Source organism: Hypanus sabinus, chromosome 28 (genome assembly GCF_030144855.1).
Source record: "Hypanus sabinus isolate sHypSab1 chromosome 28, sHypSab1.hap1, whole genome shotgun sequence".
Lineage (NCBI taxonomy): Eukaryota > Metazoa > Chordata > Chondrichthyes > Myliobatiformes > Dasyatidae > Hypanus > Hypanus sabinus.
The window spans coordinates 2,177,470-2,202,358 of record NC_082733.1 but is presented as its reverse complement, the minus strand read 5'-3'; the positions used below and the strand labels follow the sequence as shown (position 1 = coordinate 2,202,358).

At 41.0% G+C, this 24,889-nt stretch overlaps 1 protein-coding gene across 1 annotated transcript in view; it reads left to right on the top strand.

Moving 5' to 3' along the window:
• LOC132382383 (protein unc-13 homolog C-like) overlaps nt 1-24,889 on the top strand; it is a 575,658-nt gene that overhangs the window by 330,266 nt on the left and 220,503 nt on the right. The window contains 1 exon segment of the mRNA XM_059952510.1: nt 10,047-10,132. Within this exon segment, the coding sequence (XP_059808493.1) occupies nt 10,047-10,132 (86 nt within the window).

The following is a 24,889-nucleotide window of genomic DNA, read 5'->3' as shown; positions in this document are numbered from 1 at the left end:
TATTGATAGTGAATGATCAGCCATGATCTCAGAATGGCGGTGCAGACTCGAGGGGCCGAATGGTCTACTTCTGCACCTATTGTCTATTGTCTATTGAATAGACAGCCTTGCAGCGTCTGGTCCATAGCCTTTTGCCTGACCGTAGGTGCAGATTCCACTTAAAAACTAAGTTTATTATAGATAAAGCCCTTTGTGAGTGTTTATATCAAGAAACACTTTGGATTCTTCTTCCATCTCTGTCTGTAGAAAGGCCTCAGCTATCCATTTAGCTTTCAGTACTGGTTAATGCTGACCTTTAAAATCATCACAGATCCTACCAGACCTATTCCTCTTGGCTATTGGGACCTCTGACATTGCCCATATGCTCCAGTCAAGTTTGGAAAGAATTCTTTCAGCAGACATGCTGACTGGCTGACTGGCTACTTTATCACAGATGGTATAAGGAACCAGATGGGCTTTTAAACTTGGTGTCACATTTTCATTTACCCTTAATATGTTTTGTTTTTCCAATGCCATCCTTAAACACTGCTGTGGTATCGTCTAGTACTTAATTCACGTTCAGTTCACTCTATTGCAGTGAATGTGGCATGCAAATGATGGATGGATCTCCAGTCAGGATGTAGTTCTCTCAGCCAGTCATAGCCCCACAATGTTGGCCCTCCTGTTTTTATCACGGATAAGACCAATTGGCTTGTTAGTTGTTGTATTTCACTGTTATAAATTTTATTCCCACAAGAAGTGTGTTTTTTATCAACAGCATGCAGATAAGACATAGAAGCAGAAATAGGCCATTTGGCATTTCGGGTCTGCTCCACCATTCAATCATGGCTGATCTTTCATCTCCCTCCTCAGTCCCATTCCCCAGCCTTCTTCCTATAACCTTTGATGCCATATCAATCAAGAACCAATCAAGCTCTGCTTTAAAAACTTCCAACAACCTGGCTTCCACAGCTGCCTGTTGTAACAAATTCCACAAATACATTAAAGAAATTTCTCAGCATCTCCAAATGAATGAGGTTGTGACTTCCTCTTGTCCAGGACTCTCCCACCATGGGGAACATCCTTCAAGCATCTACCCTGTCCAAGTCTTTCAACATTCGAATGGTTCCAATGAGATCCCCATCATCCTAAATTCCAGTGAGTTCAGACCCAGAGCTATCAGAAATTCCTCATATGATAACCCCTTCATTTGCAGAATCATCCTTGGCAACCTCCTCTGGACCTCTCCAATGCCAGCACATCTTTTCTTAGATGACAAGCACACAATTGTTCACAATACTCAAGATGAGGCTTCACCAGCACCTTATAAAGCCTCAGCTTTACGTCCCTGCTCTTGTTCATGACCTCTTGAAATGAATGCTAACATTACATTTACCTTCCTCACCACTGATTCAGCCTGCAAGTTAACCTTTAGGTTGCTCTTCACAAGGACTTCCAAGTCCTTTTGCATCTCAGATTTTTGGATTTTCTCCCCATTTAGAAAATAATCTGCACATTTATTTCTACTACCAAAGTGTATAACCATGCATTTTCCAACATTATATTTAATTTCTCACTTTCTTGCTGATTCTCCTAATCTGTCTTAATTCCTTCAGCACCCTTCCTGTTTCCTCAACAGTACCTGCACCAGTCTTCATATCATTTGCAAACTTGGCAACAAAGCCATCTATTCCATCATCTAAATGATTTATATTCAACATAAAAAGAAGCAATTCCAACACCAACCCCTGCAGAACACCACTAGTCACTGGCAGTCAACCAGAAAAGGATCTTTTTATTCCCACTTGTGGCCTCCTACCAATCAGCCAATGCTCTAACCATGACAGTAACTTTCCTGTAATACTTAACTTGGTTAAGTTAACTTGGTAAGCAGCCTCATGAGTGACAACATGTCAAAAGCCTTCTGAAAGTCCAAATATACAACCTCCACTGCATCCCCTTTCTCTATCCTCCTTGTAATCTCCTCAAAGAATTCCATCAGGTTTGTCAGGCAGGATTTTCACTAAAGAAAACCACACTGACTTTGTCGTATCTTGTCCTGTGTCACCAAGTATTCCATAACCCCATTCTTAACAATTGACTCCAACATCTTCCCAACCACTGGGGTCGGGCTAACTGGCCTATAATTTCCTTTCTGATGCCTTCTTCCTTTCTTAAAGAGTGGAGTGACATTTGCAATTTTCCAGTCCAATGATTCTTGAAAGATCATTACTAAGGCCTCCACAATCTTTACCACTACCTCTTTCAGAACCCTAAGATGCAGTTCATCTGGCCCAGATGACTTATGTACCCTTAGTTCTTTCAGCTTTTTGAGCACCTTTTCCCTTATAAAAGTAACTGCACTCACTTCTTCCCTCACATCCTTCAACATCTGGCACATTGCTATTGTTGTCCACAGTGAAGACAGTTCATGTGCCATCTCCTGGCCTCTGTTATTATTTCTCCACCTCATTTTCTAGTGGTCCTATATCCACTCACTTCTCTTTGACTTTTTACATATTTGAAGAAGCTTTTACTATCCACTTTGATATTGGTTGCTAGCTTGCTTTCATATTTCATCTTTTCCCTCCTAATAATTCTTTAAGTTGCTCTCTGTACAGTTTTAAAAGCTTCCCAATCCTCTATCTTCCCACCAATTTTTGCTTTGTTGTAAGCTCTCTCTTTTGCTTTTACATTAGCTTTGACTTCCTTTGTGAGCCACAGTTGTACTATTTTGCCATTTAAGTATTTCTTTATTTTTGAAATATATCTATCCTGCACCTTCCTAATTTTTCCTGAAAACTCATGCCATTGCTGCTCTGTTGTCAACAGCTCCTACCATTTACTGTTCCTTTTGAAACTGCAGCTTGATTTTTTATCTTTATCTTTTCCCTGTGCAGTCCATTTATTTTTGTCTGCCTGACATTCTCTTTGTATGTGTCCTACTTCATTGCATTTTCTGCAAGTTTCTCCTTTAAATCTGCATTTGTCTGGTGTATGTGAGCCCCTGCCACAACAGTACAAAGTTTGTTCAGTAGATTTCTTTTGAGATGTTGCAATTTTATTCATGCTCATTTTTATTCCTGACTGCAACTTCACAGCATCTCTGGCTGTGTTTTCCATTAATGCAGCAATTTCAACTGCTCTTTTAAATGTGAACTGTGCCTCAGTTTGGAGACATTTTTGAAGCCATTTGCTTTCCAATAAGATTCCCTAAAACAAAACCATTTCTCAGTACTTCATTAAGCCCATTACTGAACCAGCAATGCTCGGAAAATTTCTTCACTTCCGCCATGTAAGCTGAAGTGGACTCCACTACCTTTTGATTCTATTTTAAAACCTAATGCATTCTGGGCTGAGTGCAGGTCGGTGGGACTAAGTGAGAGTAAGCATTCGGCAGGGACTAGAAGGACCGAGATGGCCTGTTTCCGTGCTGTAATTGTTATATGAACAAGCAAGATTAAAATTGGGCAAGTATTTGGCGAAGTTGCATATTTTAGTAGGAAGAACAGAAAGAATGGTGAGAGACTGGAAAATGGTAGAACTCAGGGTCTGAGAACTGGGTAATGAGATGCAGAGAATAATCATATAGTGACACCGTGATTTGGAAGTTAACTGTATGGTAGTCATTCTTACTTTTGTACTCAAAGCTTCCCAGCTCAGATGATTAGGTGATACATTCTTAACGGTGGTATAATAAGTAATCAGTTCAGTTCTGAAATTTGATTTGAGTAGAGTTGGAGAGAGAGAGAGATAGAGAGTCGGTTTGTTTTCATCAGATCTCATCTGGAAGTCTGTCTACTCATTTTGGTGGATTTACCAATGAAAGAATGTATTTGTGTTACAGTAAGGCCTCAAGGCTCAATGGATTGGTTTAGGTTCAGACCTCTGTTGGATGTGCCAATTGTCAGAGTCTGTGACGCTGCCTGAGAAATTGAAGCTGGGTCACTGATAACATTTAAGAAGTTTTTGGATGAGCACTTGAATGATTTTGGTATCAAAGGCTGTGCCAAGTGCTGGGAGATGGAATTCGTGTGAATGGGTGCCCTCAGGTCAGCATGGGTTTGGTGAGCCAAATTGCCTACTTCAATGATGGTCTGCTTCTATGTCCATGACTGTATGACTTCATAATTGGATCATTAGAGAGGCCTTATCACTGTTCACTCACATGTTTGGCATGAAATTAGCAATCTGCATGAATAGGTTGAAGGCGTTACTAGGAGGTTCTGCTCAGCCTCAATAGAAAAGGCGTCCATTATATTGCATTGTATAGTTTTGTGTTCCACCATCCCTTTTCAAATATTTGAGTTACTAAGGACAGCATACATTATGAGGGATACAGCTTTATGAATGCAAATGCTCAACTTTGAATAATTTTTATACAAATTTGTATTCAAATAATTAAAAATCTTAATACGTTTGCATATTTGTAGATCACACTGATCAAGGTGCAGCTTTTTTATGTATCTTCAAGATATGGGGAACATTGGCAAGGTCAGCATTTATTGTATGTCGCCTGTTGCCCATGGGAAAGTGGCGGTGGCTGTATTCTTGAACTGCTGGAGTGAAAGTACTCTGACGGTGCTGTTGGGCTGTTTGGTAGGAAGTCCTAGGGTTTTGAATAAGTAATGGTAGATTTCCAGGTTCAAATGGCCGATTGGAGGAGTTGGAGTGGGAGTGGAGGAGTTTTGGAGCCCATCCACCTGAACTGAGAGTGAGGTTTGCTCGGTCTAAGCATAGTGCCGATTTGGAAAGGTCAGGTATGGGGCCACACATGGCGGCAGGGTCCAGGCCCAGAGCGTATCAATGTGACAGGGCCCAGACTTTGAGGAGGGAATGACCCAATGTTTGGATGATTTAAATGCTGGACCGGGTGGATTGAAACTGCAGGGTGTCAGGACCAGAGGCGAGGGTTGAGACTCTGCGACATTTCCTCTGCAATTGAACTGAGGCTGTGGGTTGTTCTCGCTGCTCCAGGCTTCATGTCTGTCAGCTCTGCGACATTTTGCTGAGGCTGTGGGTCTGCTCCAGGCTTCATGTCTATAGATTCTGAATACTGTTTGCTTGCTTTTGTTCTTTGCATGATTTGTTTTTTTTTTCTGTTTGTGCATTGGGTATTTGTTAGTCTTTTTTAAATGAGCCTTTTTGGGTTTCTTCTTGGCTGTCTGTAGGAGGTTAATCTCAAGGTTGTATAATGTATGCATATTTTGTTAATAAATGTACTTTGAACTTAAAGGGGAACCTGCAGGTGGTGTGCCGTGCACCTGCTGGCCTTGTCCTGTCTGATAACAGAGGTCGTTGGTTTGGGATACTGTCAGAGTCACTGCTCAAATAACTGAAGTGTATTTTATGGATGGTGCACATAGTAGCCACTGATGAAGGGCCTCTCATATCTAAGCTTCCAAAAGGCATTTGTTAAAAGTCCCACAATAAAAGGTACTGCACACAGTTAATGAATAGAGATTGGTGAAAGGGTCAACAGAGAACAGGAATAAATGATTCATTTCCTGTTGGTGGACTACTCAGAGAATCACAATGAAAAGCAAAAGGCCTCCAACTGTTTGAAGTGTTTAAATGACAGGTCAAAAGTGATCTGTGAGGAAGAAAACAAAGGACCCATACAGAAACGAGATACATTATAACAAAATAGATTGAGATCAAGCGTCCGTCTTATCACAGTAGGGAACCATTCAGTAGTCCTATAATAGCATCATAGAAGCTATCCTTAAGCCTGGTGGTATGTGCTTTCAGGCTTTTTATCTTCTGCTCAATAGAAGATGGGAAAAGGAAGAATGGTCAGGGTGGGTGGAAACTGATTATGCTGGCTGCTTTACGGAGGCAGCAAGTAAATGGCAGAATGAGAAAGAAAATGGGGAAAATATGAAGTTATTCTCTTTGTTCAGAAGAACAGGCAAACAGATTTTTTTTAAAATAAGACATCTATAGAAGTTGGTATATAAAGTATTCTCAGTGGGCTGGTTAATGCAGCAAGAAAATTAATATGCAAGATTTAACAAAAAATAAGAGAACAACTGGTAAATTAATTTTAATTATAAAGCGATTAAAATAAAAGAACAATTGAGTCTTGTGGCAATTTTGCAAGGGCTTTACCGGTGCAGGTAAATGGCAGTAGGCAGTTTACCATAGAACCATAGAACACTACAGCACAGTACAGGCCCTTCAGCCCTCCATGTTGTGCCGACCCATATAATCCTTAAAAAAAAGTACTAAACCTACACTACCCCACAACCTTCCATTTTTCTTTCATCCATGTGCCTGTTTAAATGGTTTTGGAATGGACTAGATGGGCCAAAGGGCCTGTTTCTGCGCTGTACTCCTCTTTGACTCTATGCATGTGAGGAGAATCAAGGAATGTAGGAACTGGATGGAAGATTGAAAGAGATGGTGAACCAGCCTTGGTCCTTAGGGCACGGGCAGAGAGAGCTCAGGAGCATTACGGCCTGTACCATAGCTGCTGCTGTTTGATTTTTCACCTCAGTTCTGAATCATCTCGTCTTGTTAAAAAAAAATCAATTGGAGATTTGTCTTGTTTGCAGCTTACAACTCCAGTAATGAGATTTGTCTTGGTTCTGAGTGAAGTTTACTTGTTCTCCATCAAAAAAGATGTGGAGAATTATTTGTATTTTATTTACAGTGTATACTTTGAACCTGAAGCCAAAAGTTACAACCTTCTTTCAGTTTTTATAATGACTCCTTTTAAATTCTGAATGCCCAAGACAGTTTGTGTGATAGTAGTTTTACAATGTTCCTTTGCAAGAGCATGATAATTTTTAAAATATATACTTTTTAAAATTCATTTATGGGATGTGTGTGTTGCCAGCTAAGCCAACATTTATTGCTCATCCCTATTTGCCCTTCAAAAGGTGGTGATGACCTGCCTTCTTGAACTGCTGCAATCCCTGAGGTGCAGGTACACTCACAGTGCTGTTAGGGAGGGAATTCCATGACTTTGACTCAGCGACAATGAAGGAATAGCGATATGTTTCCAAGTCAGGATGGTGAGTGACTTGGAGGGGGATTTCCAAGTGGTGGTGTTCCCAGGAACCTGCTATTCTTGACCCTCTAGATCATATATGTCAAACTCAAGGCCCGCGGGCCAAATCCGGCCGCGATGGAATTATCTTTGGCCCGTGAGATAATATCTAATTACTATTAAAGCTGGCCCTACTAATCGAAGCGCCTATGGCGTATGATATGGCTAATGCTGAGTTTATTCAGGTTTTCAGGGTTTTTAGTGTTTATTCGGTCTCCCTGGTTTATTTCCTGAATATCATTAATGAATAAATTTTTTTTCTATTAGAGCTGGCCCGCCGGTATATTGCATGCACCACTAATACTACAAATCCCACAATGCACTGCCAGTGCATTGCTTGCGCTTGCCTTACTCTCTTATCAGCATCCTTATGGCGCTAGTCACGTGTGGTCAACTTTCAGCTATCCCTCACCCCAAAAATGGCTGAACGAAAGGTGGACTTTGAAAACAGGGATTTTCAAGGCAGGTGGGAGGCAGAGTATATGTTCGCAGATATAAAGAGCAAACCTGTTTGTCTTGTGTGCGGAGACGGTGTGGCTGTAATTAAAGAATATTACGTAAGACGACACTATGAAACGAAACACCACTACAAATACAAGCATCTGGGCAAGAAACAGAAGCCCGCGATGTGCGGTCAAAAGAGTGGATTGGTGGACAGGATCCGGGAGAAGATGCGGGAGGAAAACAGCGCAGGTGAGCTGACAGCTTATCACTGCATCATACACCAGGAATCGTGTGGCAAAGCCTTGAAAATGGAACATATAATGAGCACCATAACACAAGCAGTTAACTTCATAAGAGCCAAAGGTTTAAATCACCGCAAGTTCAAGTCGTTTCTGGAGGAGTTGGGTTCAGAATATAATGATTTGCCCTATCACACAAAGGTGCGATGGTTAAGCCAAGGAAAAGTGCTGAAAAGATGTTTCAAGTTGCGTGAGGAGATCTGTCAGTTCATGGAAAGCAAAGGGAAAGACACAACAGAGCTCCAGGATAAAAAGTTGCTTTGTGAAATGGCGTTTCTGTGTGACATCACGAGCCATCTCAATGCGCTCAAGCTGCAGCTTCAGGGGCAGGGTCGTGTGATCACAGACATGTACGCTGCAGTGAGGGCTTTTAAAACCAAGCTGCGCCTGTGGGAGATGCAGATGCAGCAAGAAAACTTGAGCCATTTTCCGTGTTGCCAAACTATGAAAGAGCAGGTTTCTACCGCAGTGTTCCCACGTGCAAAGTTTGCTGAAAAACTTAGCATACTTGGTGCCGACTTCACACGGCGATTTGCCGACTTTGAAGCCCATAAAAGCAGGTTTGAACTGCTCAGTAATCCATTTGCAGCTGACGTGGAAAGCGCACCAACCAACATACAAATGGAGCTGATTGAACTCCAATGTAGTGACACACTCAAGGCAAAGTATGACTTGGTGGGCGCTGCACAGTTTCTACGTTTCATTCCCGACACAATGCCCCAGCTGCGTACCCAAGCTGCTCAAATGCTCTCTATGTTTGACAGCACATATCTGTGTGAACAACTGTTCTCTTTGATGAAAATAAACAAAACATCACACAGGAGTCGTCTTTCTGATGAACACCTTCACTCAGTTCTGAGGATTTCCTCAGCTCAGAGCCTGACTCCAAACATTGATGAACTTGCATCCAAGATGAGATGCCAAGTATCTGGCTTAGACTAGTGTGAATCACAGAGTGTTGGCCTGTGGAAAAATGTTTTCATTAGAAATTACTCCGGAAAAGCTGCAGATAAAGCCATAAGAAATAAATGCAACTGATGTTTTATTTATTTAATGTTCAATGTTGTTTTTGTAGGCAATAACCTAAGCTTTGTTAGTTCCAGGTTAATATGTGTAATAAATTCATTTCAATAAGTTTTGCAATAAACGCTGAACCAGTCCGGCCCTCGACTTGTACCGATTTTTTAATTTTGGCCCACTGTGTATTTGTGTTTGACACCCCTGCTTTAGATGGTAGTGGTCGAGGGTCTGGAAGGTGCTGCCTTAGGAACTTTGGTGTGTTGTTGCAGTGCATCTTGCAGATAGTACACATTGCTGCAACTGTTTGTCAATGGTGGAGGGATTGGATGCTTGTGGAAGAGATACCAATCAAGTGGGCTGCCTTGTATTGGACTGTGTCAAGCTTCTTGAGGGTTGATGGAGCTGCACTCATCCAGGCGAGTGGCAAGTATTCCATTACACTCCTGATCTGAGCCTTGTAGATGGTGAACAGGCTTTGGGGAGTCAGGAGGTGAGTTACACACCACAAGATTCCTAGCCTTTCACCTGCTCTGGTAGCCACGGTGTTTATATGGCTAGACCAGTTCAGTTTCTGTCAATCATAACCCCCAGGATGTTGATACTAGAGGATTCAGTGATGGTGATGCTACTGAATGTCAAGGGATGATGGTTAGAGCTTGGCACTTGCTGTTCATACTTATCTCATCATCTATTTGAAACAGACTCAAAGACATATCAGTAAAATTTATACAATACAAAATACTTTATTTATATATGAAAATAAACTCATCACTTTCAAGGACTCATCATCTCATTTTCTTGATATTTACTGTTTTTTTATTATTATCGTTATTTTTTCCTTTCTTTTTGTATTTGCACAGTTTGTTGTCTTTTACACATTGTTTGACCACTTTTTTGATGCAGTCTTTCAATAATTCTATTATGATTATTGGATATTTTGAGTATGCCCACAAGTAAATGAGTTTCAGGGGTGTTTATGGTGATATGTATAATTATACATATCATGCCTTCTCAACCAACCTATGTGAGTACAAGAGTCAGGAATTCGTCTAGCAATTGTATTAAAGTTGGGTTAGTCACACTTGGTTATAATTATATTGCCATTATATTGCCACTTTAAGGGAAATATGGACTTGGACCCCCTAGATGTCTCTATTCAACAAAAATAATCAGTGCCAGGTTGCTTTATCTTTAATCTGTTATTTTATAAGTATGCTTTCTATTTACATATAGTGTTTTTTTGACTTCAGGTTTCCTCAGGAACTTCACATGGGAAGATTGAGTGCCGAAGTCATGTGGCAGCTGTTTGCCCAGGACATGAAGTATGCTCTTGAAGGTAATTAATATCTATTATCAAATTATCTCAGAGCTGAAGTGCCCCCCAATTATCAGCTACAATTTGAGAAGTAGTTAAAGGCACCACATTAATGAAATGGAAGTATCATATGGCATTCTTTAGGCATATAGTCTGCAGCAATTATTCAATGACTAATAAAAGTATAAAATTAAAGGCCAAATTGAATGATTGACTCATTAGATTTCACTGGTCCAATTATGAATTGTTCTTTAATGGAAGAGGAGACATTTGTCTTCATCATTGTTGCTTAATTTCAATGCCAATGTAGTGAGTGGAGACCAACAGTCATTGAAAAGAGCACCTTGATGGTGGAGACCAGGTATAAACTGAAACCAGAACTGATGAAAGTTGAGAGATATTGTTAAATAGTGATATAAACTATAATAAAATGCATGAAATAGTATAATTGTAACTGGAACCCATAACAAATGTTCAGTTATTATTCAGTCATTTCTGCAGTATTCTTTATGGTAAATTGATAGCTCACATTATTAATAAAAACAAGAGTGTAGTGCCATTTTAGGCATAGTATTATAACCTCATTACTTCTTCCCATTCACTTTGTCTTGACCATCTCCAGGTGTTAATTCTTGCAATGTTCCAATCTCTTACTGTCTGACAATTTGGTGTGATAGTGTAAGTAAGTTTGTGAATATTTGATGAAGTTTTGGTTAGGGTTGTCAAAGGATGTAACATAATATAGATTGGTTACAGACTTGGGAAGAGTTTATTCACACATGGGAAAGTGTGAATTCTTGCAGTTTTGGAAGTCTAGTACAAGGGGAATGAACAACAGAGGGATATTGGGGGTCCAAGAGTACACTGAGTGGTGAAGAAAGCTTGTGGCATGCTTGCCTTTATTGGTTGGAGTATTGCATATGAGACTGAAAACCGTGATCTAACTAAAGAAAACTCTGGTTAGGCATTTGGAGTTCTGGGTTGCCCAATTCATGGAAGGATCTGGAGGTTTTGAAAAGAGTGTAGAAGTGGTTCACCAGTGTTTTGCCTGGATTAAAGGGTATAAGCTATAATAAAAGATTAGATTAACTTTGTTCTACACCATAAAATCAAGAGCTACAGGAGCAGAATTAGGCAGTTCAGCTGGTCGGGTCTGCTCCATCATGGTTGATTTATTACCCCCATCAATCCTATTTTCCTGCTTTCTCCCCATGACTTTAAAGCCCTGACAAAACAAGACCTAGAAATCTCCACTTTAAATAAACTCAATAATTTGGCCTCCACAGTCGTCTGCAGCAATGAATCCCACAGATTCACTACCCGTTGGCTGAAGAAATTCTTCCTCATCTTTGTTCTAAATAAAAGTCCCCCATTACAGGGGTTCCCAAACTTTTTTATGCCTTGGAGCCTTACCATTAAACAAGGGGTGCATGGACTGTAGGTGGGGAACCGCTGTTCAACTCTGAGGCTGAACCCACTGGTCCTAGATTCACCCACCATAGAAAACATTCTCTCTACGTCCACTTGACATAGGCCTTTCAATATTCGATGTGTTTCAATGGGAGCGTCCCTCATTGCGAAAAAGTTTAGTACGTACAGACATAGAGCCATCAAATGCTTCTCATTACCAAAATCAGGTCTGTTCTTAGATAAGGGCCCAAACTTGCTCACAATACTCCAAGTGTGTTCTGACCAATGCCTTATAAAGCCTCAGTACGACATCCTTGCTCTTGTATTCTAGTCATAGACCTTACGACCATAAGACATAAGAGCAGAAATAAGTCATTCAGCCCATCAAGTTTGCTTGTCCATTTTATCACGGTTGATCCCTGATCCCATTCAAGCTCATACACCTGCCCTTTCATCATATCCTTTGCTGCCCCGACTAATCAGGAATCTATTAACATCCGCTTTAAATATACCCATGGACTTGGCCTCCTCAGCAGTCTGTGGCTGAGCAGTCCACAGATTCACCACTCTTTGGCTAAAAAACATCCTCCTTCCTTCTGTTCTAAAAGGTCGCCCCTCTATTCTGAGGCTGTGCCCTCTGATTCAGGACACCCCCACCTAAGGGAACATCCTTTCCATATTGAACTTATCTGGTCCTTTCAAAATTTGGTAGGTTTCAATGAGATCCCCATGCATTCTTCTAAATTTCTGTGAGTACAGGCCCAAAGCTGCCAAATGCTGCTTGTATGTTAACCCTTTCATTCCCAGAATCATCTTCATGAACCTCCTCTGCACTCTCTCCAATGACAGCACATTCTTTCTGAGATAAGGTGCCCTAAACTATTGATAATATTCCAAGTGTGGCCTGACTATTGTCTTATAAAAGCTCAGCATTATGTCCTTGTTTTTATATTCTGTTCCCCTTGAAATAAATGCTTGCATTGCATTTGCCTTCTTTACTATAGAGGCAAGCTGTGAATTAACCTTCTGGGTGTCTTGCACTGGGTATTTAATGCAACTCTAATGTTTGAATTTTCTTCCTATTTAGATAACAGTCTGCACTATTGTTCCTTTTACCAAAATGGATTATCATACATTTCCAAACACTGTATTCCATCTGCCACTCTTTTGCCCATTCTTCTGATTTGTCTAAGTCCTGCTGCAATCACATTGCTTCCTCAGCATTACCCACCCCTCCACCTATCTTCCTATCATCCACAAACTTTGACACAAAGCTATCAATTCCGTGATCTAGATCATTGACAAACAATGTAAAAGGAGTGATCCTAATACTGACCCACTAGTCACTGGCAGCCAACTAGAAAATGCCCCCCCCCCCCTTATTCCCACTTGCTGCCTGTCAACCATTCCCCTATTCATGCTAGTATATTTCCTGTAACACCATCGGATTTCATCTTGTTAAACAGCCTCATCCGAGACACTTCATCAATTACCTTCTGAAAATCTAAGTAAATGACATCCACTGCCTCTCCTTTGTCCACCTGCTTGTTACTTCCTCACAGAATTCTAACAGATTTGTCAGGCAAGATTTCCCTTTACAGAAACCTTGCTGACTTTGACTTACGTTATCCCCAAAACCTCATCCTTAATAATGGACTCCAACACTTTCCCAACTACTGAGGTTAGACTAACTGGCTATAATTTCTTCTGTTTTGCCTTCTACTCTTCTTAAAATAGAGTGAGTCCTCTGGGACTATGCCAGAATCAAGTGATTCTTGAAAGATCATGACCAATGCATATGTTATCTCTTCAGCAATCTCCTTCAGGACTCTGGGATGTAGTTCATCTGGCCCAGGTGACTTATTCAACTTAAGACCTTTCGGTATGCCTGGCATTTTTTCCTTTGTAATAGCAATGACACTCACTCCTGTTCCCTGACTCTCACTTCTGCTCCTTGTCACTCAAGGACCTCTGGCACATAGCCAGTGTCTTTCATAGATGCACTGTACTTATTAAGTTCATCTCCTATTTCTTTGTCCTCCGTGCTACCTCACCAGCATAATTTTCCAGTGGTCCAATATCAATTTTCACGTCCCTTTTATTTGTTATATAACTGTAAAACTTTTAGTATCCTGCTTTATATTATCAGCTAGTTTGCCCTCATATTTCATCTTTTCCCTTCTTATAGCTTTCTTTAGTTGCCTTTTGCTAGATTTTCTCCAACCTCTCCCTCACTTTTGCCCCTGCCGTTTCCTTAGCTTTTGTTCAGGGTTGTATAGCCCAGCCATTTGAGAGCTTATCCTTTTGTGGGATATATCTATCCTGCTCCTTGTGAACTATACTCAGAAACTTCAGCCACTTCTGTTCTGCCATCATCCCTGCTAGCATCCACCTCCAATCTATCTGGGCAAGCTCCTCTCTCATGACTTGCGCTTCTCCTTCTTAAATTACAATATGAATTCAATCATATTATGATCACTGCCTCCGAAGGGTTCCTTTACGTTAAGCAGACAAATAAAATCTGGGTTATTACACAACACCCAATCTAAGATAGCCTTTCTACTTGTAGGCTTGAACACAAGATGCTCTAAAAAGCCATCTCATAGGCATTTAGCAAATTCCCTGTCTTGTGATCTGTCAACCAGATTTTCCTAATCCTCTTGCATATTGAAGTCCTCCATTACAATTGTAACATTACCCTTATTACATGCCCTTTCCAGTTCCCTTTGTAATCTCAACTCCACATCTTGGCTACTATTTGGAGGCCTATATATGATTTCCATAATGTTTTTTTCACCCTTTTAGTTTCTTAACTCCACCCACAAAGATTCGACATTCTCTGACCCTCTATCACTGCTTTCTAAAGATGTAATTCTTTCTCTTACCGGCAGAGCCACACTGCCGCCTATGGTCATCTTGAAATGAATGCTAACATTGCATTTGCCTTCCTTAACCTGCAAATTGGTAATTGATAAGTTCTTAGCCTAATGTAGAAGAAATCAATTTTAGAAAACCTAGCACATTTACTTTTCAACATAGTCCCCTCCTACATTTACACACTTAGTCCAGTGGTTGTGGAGCATATGGATCTTGGACCTCCAGAAACTGTCCATAGCAGGGGTGATTGATAAGTTCATGGCCAAGTTCACGTGCACGTAACGAGAGCATCTTGGACCTCCAGGTGGTCCACAACAGGGGTGATTGATAAGTTTGTGGCCTAAGGTAGAATGAGATGAGTTATACAGCTCTCGTTACATGCACGTGCAGTTCAACTCTTTGAGTGAAAATGCAGGAAGTTTGAAGTTAATAACATCTTCATCTTTTGTTATTAACAAAAAGGCACCACAATTGTAGGCCGTATCATGGGTAATGATGAGTCTGAGTACAGAGAGGAAATTAAGAACCTGGTGGAATGGTGCGAAGACAATAACCTATCCCTCAACATCAGCAAGACGAAGGAATTGGTTGTTGAGTTCAGAAGGAGTAGCGGACCGCACAACCCCATCTACATTGATGGTGCGCAGGTGGAACAGGTCAAAAGCTTTAAGTTCCTCGGGGTGAATATTACAAATGACCTGACTTGGTCTAACCAAGCAGAGTCCACTGCCAAGAAGGCCCACCAGCACCTTTACTTACTGAGAAAGCTGAAGAAATTTGGCCTGTCCCCTAAAATCCTCACTAATTTTTATTGGTGCACCGTATAAAGTATTCTTCTAGGGTGCATCACAACCTGGTATGGAAGTTGTCCCGTCCAAGACCGGAAGAAGCTGCAGAAGATCATGAACATAGCCCAGCACATCACACAAACCAATCTTCCATCCTTGGACTCACTTTACACCGCATGCTGTCGGAGCAGTGCTGCCAGGATAATCAAGGACACGACCCACCCAGCCAACACACTTTTTGTCCCTCTTCCCTCCGGGAGAAGGTTCAGGAGCATGAAGATTCGTAAGGCCAGATTTGGGAACAGCTTCTTTCCAACTGTGATAAGACTGCTGAACAGATCCTGACCCGGATCTGGGCCGAACCTTCCAAATATCCAGACCTGACTTGCACAACCTTACTTTCCTTTTTCTATTTTCTAATTATGATTTATAATTTAAATTTTTATTATATTTACTTCGATTTGTACTTAAGGAAGCACAAAGTGCAGAAACAAATATCACTGTGATGATTGTACGCTCTAGTATTGTATTGTTTGGTGACAATAAAGTATAAAGAATAAATTATACAGTATCTGCTTCTAACTTAGGCCATGAACTTATCAATCACCCCATGCTGACGACCAACTCTGGAGGTCCAAGAAGCCGACTTCTACAAAGAAGGGTTCCATTTGTTCCATGACCACTGGACTAAGTGTGTAAATGTAGGAGGGGACTATGTTGAAAAATAAATGTGCTAGGTTTTCTAAAATTGACTCTTCACCTTTCTCTTCACCTCGGACTTCAACTACAACACAGAGTCTTGCCATCTTCAGAAGTTTTCTGATGCCTCTGCCATAGTTGGATGCATCAGCAAGGGAGATGAGGCTGAGTACAGGGCTACGGTGGGAAACTTTGTCACATGGTGTGAGCAGAATCATCTGCACCTTAATGTGAAAAAGACTAAGGAGCTGGTGGTGGACCTGAGGAGGGCTAAGGCACCGGTGACCCCTGTTTCCAAGGGGTCAGTGTGGACATAGTGGAAAATTACAAATACCTGGGGATATGAATGGACAATAAACTGGACTGGTCAAAGAATGCTGAGGCTGTCTACAAGAAGGGTCAGAGCCGTCTCTATTTCCTGAGGAGACTGAGGTCCTTTAACATCTGCCGGACAATGCTGAGTATGTTCTACAAGGCTGTGGTGGCCAGTGCTATCATGTTTGCTGTTGTGTGCTGGAGCAGCAGGCTAAGGGTAGCAGACACCAACAGAATCAACAAACTCATCCGTAAGGCCAGTGATGTGGGGGTGGAACTGGACTCTCTGACGGTGGTGTCCGAAAAGAGGATGCTGTCCAAGTTGCATGCCATCTTGGACAATGACTCCCATCCACTCCATAATGTACTGGTTAGGCACAGAAGTACATTCAGCCAGAGACTCATTCCACCAAGATGTAACACTGAGCGTCATAGGAAGTCATTCCTACCAATGGCCATCAAACTTTACAACTCCTCCCTTGGAGTGTCAGACACCCTGAGCCAATAGGCTGGACCTGGACTTATTTCCACTTGGCATGATTAACTTATTATTATTTAATTATTTATGGTTTTATATTGCTATATTTCTTTACTATTCTTGGTTGGTACGGCTGTAATGAAACCCAATTTCCCTCGGGATCAATAAAGTATGTCTGTTTGTCTGTCTGTACCTTAGGCCATGAGCTTATCAATCACTCCTTGTATTCTTTAGAGAATCCTACACAAGGACTCCTAAATCCCTTTGCACCTCTGAGTTTTGAATTTTCTTTTCATTTAGAAAATAGTCTACACCTTTATTCCACAGAAGTGCTTAACTATTTTCTTTCTTGCACAGTATTCCATCTGCAACTTTTTTGACCATTTCCCAATCTGTCTAAGTTCTTCTAGAGATTCCCTGCTTCCTGCACCACATCTAGATTTGTATCATCCACAAACTTGGCCTCAAAGCCATCAATTTGGTCATCCAAGTCATTGACATATAACATGAAAATAAGCGGTCCAAACACTGACCTCTGTGGAACACCAGTTGTCACCAAAAGCCAACCAGAAAAGACAACTTTATTCCCACTATTTCCCATCTGCCAGTCAGCTAATCTTCTATCCATGCCAGTATCTTTCCTGTAGTACCATGGGCTTCTAATATTGTTAAGTAATCTCTTGTGTGGCATCTTGGCCTAGTACCAAGTACTATGAAACCACAGCCTTAATAATGGATTCCAACATCTTCCCAAACAGTGCAGTCTGCCAATCTGGCCTATAATTTCCTTTCTTCTGCCTCTTTCCCTTCTGGAAGAGTGGAGTGACATTTGCAATTTTCCAGTCCTCCTGAACCATTCCAGAATCTAATGATTCTTGGAAGATCATAACTATTGCCTGCACAATCTGTTTAGTTACCTCTTTCGGAACAATGGGGTGTAGTCCATCTGTTCAGGTGATTTATCTACATTGAGACCTTTCAGCTTTCCAAGCACATTCTCCTTAAAAATAGCAATTACACTCACTTCTGTCCCGTCTGGCAATCTCTAATTTCTGGCATACTGCTAGTACCTTCAATGGAGAAGACTGACGCAAAATACTTAAGTTCATTAAGTTCATCCACCATTTCCTTTTCCTCCATTACTGCCTGTGTCATTTTACAGTCATCTGATACCCACCCTTGCCTCTATTTTACTTGATAAAATTTTTGGCATCCTCTTCTATATTATAACCTAGCTTAACTTCATATTTCATCTCTCCTTATGGCTTTTTTAGATGCCTCTCTGGAACAGGGTGAGCCCTGATAAAAGTTTATAAAATGATGAGAGTTATAGTTTGTTTGTTAACACACAGCATGGAATATGCCCTTCTGGTCCTTCGAGCTGCACCACTGTAATGTTGAATCAGGTTCACAGATCTAGCAAGTGAGACAGAAAGCACTCTCTGCGAGTAGGTATATTAATCATTCATTTACAAAACAACAAACATTTAACCAAACATTCATGTTCCCCAAGTTACAGACACTACAAAACTGAATATTCAACAAATATCTTCACAATGGTCATGTGCACTGCTTGCCTGAAAACAAGGGAGAGAGACAGAACCTGCCACTTGTGCCCTCTATATACTCAGGATATTTGAAACTGGACACAAGACCGTTAACCAATGGGAAAAGCAGCTGCAGTTTCGATGCTAACCAATTATGACAAAGCAACTTTCAATAATCAGAATAACCACTATCCTACTGTGCCGCCCCAAAATTAAAGATTAGTGCATTACCTATGAGTGGAGCCACAATCGATGAACAAGGTCTTAAAAGTGATTTATACTTATTTATTTAGAGGTTCAGCATGATATCAGGACCTTCCATCTCAATGAACTCACACCGCCCGATAACCTACTAACCACCATATGTCTTTTGGACTGTGGGAGCAAACCAGAGCACCCAGAGAAATCCCACACATTCATGGGAAGAATGTACAAACTCTTTACAGATAGTGTTGACAGTCAAAATCTTTCCCCCCACCATCAAATTATCTAAATCCAGAGTACTTGTATTTAAAGTGAGACAGACTAATTTTGAACTAGATTGTGGAATAATGGTTTTTACACAGAAAGTGAGTGCCTGAAATATGGTAGAGGCAGTTAAGAGGCTTTTAGGCACATGAATATTCTGAGAAAGAAGGGATATGGACATTGTGTGGGCCAGGGGAATTGATATAGTTAGGCTTTTAATTACTAGCTCAATTACTTTGGCACATCATTGTGGGTCAACAGGCCATTTTCTGAGCTGTACTGTTCTAGAGTCTAAATGGCAAGTAATAGATAGAATTTTTATTGATCTCAAAGGAAATGACAGTGTCACAGCAGCAATACAAGTGCACAGATATACACATTTACAAATATTAAAAGAAAAGCAAGAAAGAATAAAACATAAGTTACCTCAAACAGTCTAACAGGAAGGTGTTGGGGGGGGTTCATCACTTACCTGGCTATAAGATCATAAGACATAGGAATGGAATTAGGCTATTTGGCCCATCGAGTCTGCTCCACCAATCATGGGAGATAATTTTTCCCCCTCCCAGCCTTCTCCCCATAACCTTTGATGCCGTGTCCAATCAAGAACCTATCAATCTCTTCCATAAATACACCCAATGACCTGGCCTCCACAGCTGTCTGTGGTAACAAATTCCACAAATGTACCACCCTCTGGTGAAAGAAATTTCTCTACATCTATGTCTTAAATGGTCACCCCTCTATCTTGAGGTTGTGCCCTCTTTTCATAGACTTCCCTATCATTGGAAACATCCTTTCCACATCTACTCTGTCTAGGCCTTTGAATATTGGAAAGGTTTCAATGAGATCACCCCTCATCTTTCTAATTTCCAGCAAGTACAGACCCAGAGCCATCAAACGTTCCTCGTATGATAATCTTTTCATTCTTGGAATCATCCATGTGAACTGCCTCTGGACCCTCTCCAATGCCAGCACATCTTTTCTTAGATGAGGAGCCCAAAAATGTTCACAATACTCTAGGAGAGACCTCACCAGTACCTTATACAGCCTCAGCATCACATCCCTGCTCTTGTATTCAAGACATCATGAAATGAATGCTAACATTACATTTCCCTTCCTCACCACCGACTCAAACTGCCAGTTAACCTTTCGAGAGTTCTGCATAAAGACCCCCAAGTCCCTTTGCATCTCAGATTTTTGGATTTTCTCCCCATTTGCAAAATAGTCCGCACATTTACTTCTACTACCAAAATGCATGACCATACATTTTCCAAACATTGTATTTCATTTGCCACTCTTCTGCCAATTTTCCTAATCTGTCTAAGTCCTTCTGTAGCTTACCTGTTTCCTCAACATTACTTGCCCCTCCACCAATCTCTGTATCATCTGCAAATTTGGCAACAAAGCCATCTATTCCATCATCTAAATGATTATATACAGCATAAAAAGAAGTGGTCCCAACAATGACCCCTGTGGAACACCGCTAGTCACTGGCAGCCAACCAGAAAAGTATCCTTTTATTCCTACTCACTGCCTCCTGCAAATCAGCCAATGCTCTAACCATGTTAGTAACTTTACTGTAATATTATTGGCTCTTAACTTGGTAAGCAGCCTCATGTGTAGCACCTTGTCAAAGGCCTTCTGAAAGTCCAAATATACAACCTTCACTACATCCCCTTTAACTATCCTACTTGTAATCTCCTCAAAAAATTCCAACAGGTTCATCAGACAAGATTTTCCCCTGTGGAAACCATGCTGATTTTGTCCAACCTTGTGCTGTGTCACCAAGTACACCATGCCAGAGTCCCAGTGACTTTTGAAAGATCATTGCTAATGCCTCCACAATCTCTAAGGCTACCTCTTTCAGAACCCTAGGGTGCAGTTCATTCGGTCTGGGTCATTTCTGTACCCTTGGGTCTTTCAGCTTTTTGAGCACCTTCGCCCATGTAATAGTAAATGCACTCACTTCTCTTCCTTCACACACCACAACATCTGGCACATTGCTAGTGTCTTCCACAGTGAAGACAGATGTAAAATACTCATTTAGTTCACTTGCCATCTCCTTGTCCCCTGTTGTTATTTCACGGGCCTCATTTTCTAGCAGTTCTATGTCAAATCTCATCTCTCTTATTTTTTACATACCTGAAAAAGTTTTTACTTTGATATTGTTTGCTAGCTTGCTTTCATATTTCATCTTTTCCCTTCCAATGCTTCTTTTAGTTGCTCTCAGTAGGTTTTTAAAAGCTTCCCAATCGTCTAACTTCCCACTAACTTTGCTTTGTTATATCCCTCTCTTTTGCTTTTACATTAGCTTTCACTTCCCTTGTCAACCACGGTTGTACTATTTTGCCATTCAAGTATTTCTTCGGTTTTGGAATACATCTGCCCTACACCTTCCTCATTTTTCCTGGAAATTCATGCCATTGCTGTTCTGCTGTCATCCCTGCCAGTATCTCCTTCCAATTTGCTTTGGCCAACTCCTCTCTCATATCACAGTAATTTCTTTTACCACTGAAATACTGCTACATCAGACTTTAGTTTCTCCCTATCAAATTTCAAGTTGAACTCAATCATATTGTAATCACTGGTTTCTAAGGGTTCTTTTACTTTAAGCTCCCTTATCTCCTCTGGTGCATTACATAACCCTAATCCAGTACAGGTGATCCCCTATTAGGCTCAACAACAAACTGCTGTAAAAATCTATCTCATAGGCATTCAACCAACTCACTCTCTTGAGATCCATTTCCAACCTGATTTTTTCAATTGACCTGCATGTTAAAAGCCCCCATGACTAGGTCAACAAACAACAAAGCCTAATGGCCAAGGGTAAGAATGACCCCATATGGTGCTCTTTGGAGCAGCTAAGGTGAGAGTGGAATGTTTAGAAGAAGGGTACAGGGCAGGCTTTTTAAAAAAAAGAGTTGGTGGTTGCCTGAAACAGTCTGCCGGAGAAGTAGTGAAAACAGATGCAAAAGTGGCATTTAGGAAGCTGTTGGATGTATAAATATGCGACAATTGGATATGCATCATGTACAGGCAGAAGATAATTAGTTTAATTCTGCATTATGTTCCACGCAGACTCTGTGGGCTAAGGGGCCTGTTCCTTGTTTTATGTTCTTTCCATTAGTTAACATTTTTTATCACTAATTTTTATTGTAACACCAACAAATTACATTCAATACAACCAGTTGCCAATTACATTTTGACTGTTTAACCCAGCCACCCCCCAACTCTCATCCCCACCCCCCTCCCCTCCACCAACCAACTGAATAGAGGTGCACACACAGACAGAGCATTCCTATTTTAACAGAAAATCTTTTAAGTTAGATATCAGATTTTTCCATATTAAGATTGTGTTTGGTCATGAGTCATTTACTCTTGCTGATGATAATTCCAGGTAAGAAATGTCCAAAAAGCTCCGAAGCCAGTGAGTACTTGAAATATCATGAGGAGGTTTCCAACGCTGGACTACAATCTTCTTAGCTGCAGTCAGGCCTGCCAGCCAGATTTTACGTCTGTAAGGGAAAGGTGGGAGTCATCATTTAGAAGATGTACAGCAGGGTCCATTGGTAATTGTATCCCCATTAGTTCTGTAAGAGTACTGATAATCTTCCCCAACAAACCAAAAACTGCTGGCCATTCCCATACAACATGTATAAAAGAGCCAGCGGTTCTGTGTGGGCAAAATGAGCAATATGGGTCAGGAACCAGTCCCATTTGATGTCTAATTCTCGGTGTTAGATATGCTCTATGACAAAATTTCAAGTGTATATACCGATGATTTGGGTTTTTCGAAGCACCGGCAGCTTTATCCCAAATCACATCCCAGTCTGAGTCTTGTCCCAATTCAGATATGCCCCTATCCCAGGCTTTCATTCCTGATGTGGGCATACATTTATGGGAGTTTAATTTATCATAGATATATGACACTATCTGTCTTGGAGCACTCTGTATCCAACTTAAAATGGGATGGTCCTTTAAATCTGACCCCCAGGGAACCCCGTAGGCTTTACAAGCTGATCATACTCTAAAGTAGAAGAAAAGAGAGTGTATATAATATTATATCTAGATACAAGCTAAGGATAGCTCTTGCCCCATTAATATCTTGAAGAGTAGTAATACCTTTATTCCCCCCAAGTTCCGTTAGTGACAGGTTCTTGTTTATTATTGAAAATGATTATTGTTCCATAATGCTATACGCTTTTAAATTTTAGGAATTTTTCTGCTGCCCTAAACACTTGTAGCATATGGGTTAAAATTGGACCATAATACAAATCAATTTTTTGTAGACATACCTATAAGGAGGAAGTCCTTCAACCTCATTGGTGCTATTAGCTCTTCTTCTATATTTTTCCATGATGAGACTTTATCCTCCTCCATCCAATAGCTACGACTTTTTAATACAAATACCCAGTGAGACAATTTAAAATTTGGACATGCCAATCCACCACCTGACTTTTTGAATTGTAGAACTGACCACTTTATATTGGGTTGTTTACCATTCCAAACATAGCATCGTAGTAAGGAGTCCAGTTTTTGTCAATATCCTGCTGGAGGCACAAGTGGGATCACTGAGCTGATAGAATTAATGTGGGGTGAGATGTTCCGTTTAATGACCGAGATACAGGATGGAACTGATGCTGGCAGGTGTCTCCATCTATTAATATCTTCTATTTTTTTCAAAATTAAAGAGTGATATGTTTTAGCCACAGACGATAGGGAAGTATTAACTTTAATACCCAAGTAGAGGACCTCATTTGGAGAGGGAGAGTCACCTTACTTTTATCTGTATTAATCAGTAGCAGTGCTGATTTTGACAGATTAATTTTGTATCCTGAAAGAAATACAAATTGCTTTTAAAACATAGGGCAGAGTTTGTTGAACCTGTCAGCCTGTGTGCTGGACAATGTGGAGATTAAGGAAGAAGTGCTGGATCTTCTTAAAAACATTGGTAAATCCCCAGGGCCAGATATGATATACCCCAGGTTGTTGTGGGAATTGAGAAAAGAGATCGCAGGAGCAGAGGCTATGATCTTTGAATCCTCTTTGGCTGCAGGGGAAGTGCTGGAGGACTGGAGAATGGCAAATGTAGTTCCCATGCTTAAAAAAAGGTAATAGGTAGAAACCTGGGAACTATAGACCGGTGACTCCTACGTTGGTGGTCTGCAAACTACTGGAAAGGATTCTTAAGGATAGGATCTACAAGCATTTGGAGAAGTACAGTCTACTCATGGATAGTCAACAAGGCTTTGTGAAGGGAAGATCAGGCCTCACGAGCCTGATTGAGTTTTTCGAAGAGGTAACAAAAGAAATTGATGAGGGTAGGGCAGTGGATGTGGTCTACATGGACTTTAGGAAATCATTTGACAAGGTCCATAATGAGAGACTCATCCAGAAAGTCATGAAGCATGGGATAAGTGGAACCTTGGCTGTGTGGATAAAAAATTGCCTTGAAGGAAGAAAGCAGAGGGTAGTTGTAGAAGGAAAGTATTCTGGCTGGAGGCCGGTGACTAGTGGAGTGCTGCAGGGATCTGTTCTGGGACCCCTGCTACTTGTGATTTTTATAAATGTCCTGGATGTAGAGGCAGAAGGACCGGTGAGTAAGACAGGCTGCAGAGTTGGGCAGAAAAATGGCAGATGGAGTTCAATCCGGACAAGTGTGAGGTGATGCATTTTGGAAGGACAAACCAGAAGACTGAGGACAGGATTAATGGTCAGTTACTTAAGAGTGTGGATGAACAAAGGGACCTTAGGGTTCAAATCCATACATCCCTCAAGATCGCTGTGCAGGTTGATAGGGTAGTTAAGAAGGCCTATGGGATGCTAGGCTTCATTAACAGGGGGATTGAGGTCATGTTGCAACTCTACAAATCTCTGGTGAGAAGAGTATTGTGTTAAATTCTGGTCACCTCATTATAGGAAGGATGTGGAAGCTATGGAGAGGGTGCAGAGGAGATTTACCAGGATGTTGCCTGGATTGGAGAACAAGCCATATGAAGCAAGGTTAGCAGAGCTGGGACTTTTTTCTCTGGAGCATAGAAGAATGAGAGGGGACTTGATAGAGGTCTCAAGATTATGAGAGGCATAGATAGTCAGTACCTGTTTCCCAGGGCATCAATAGCAAACACCAGAGGGCATATGTACAAGATTAAGGGAGGGAAGTTTAGGGGAGACATCAGGGGTAAGTTTTTTACAC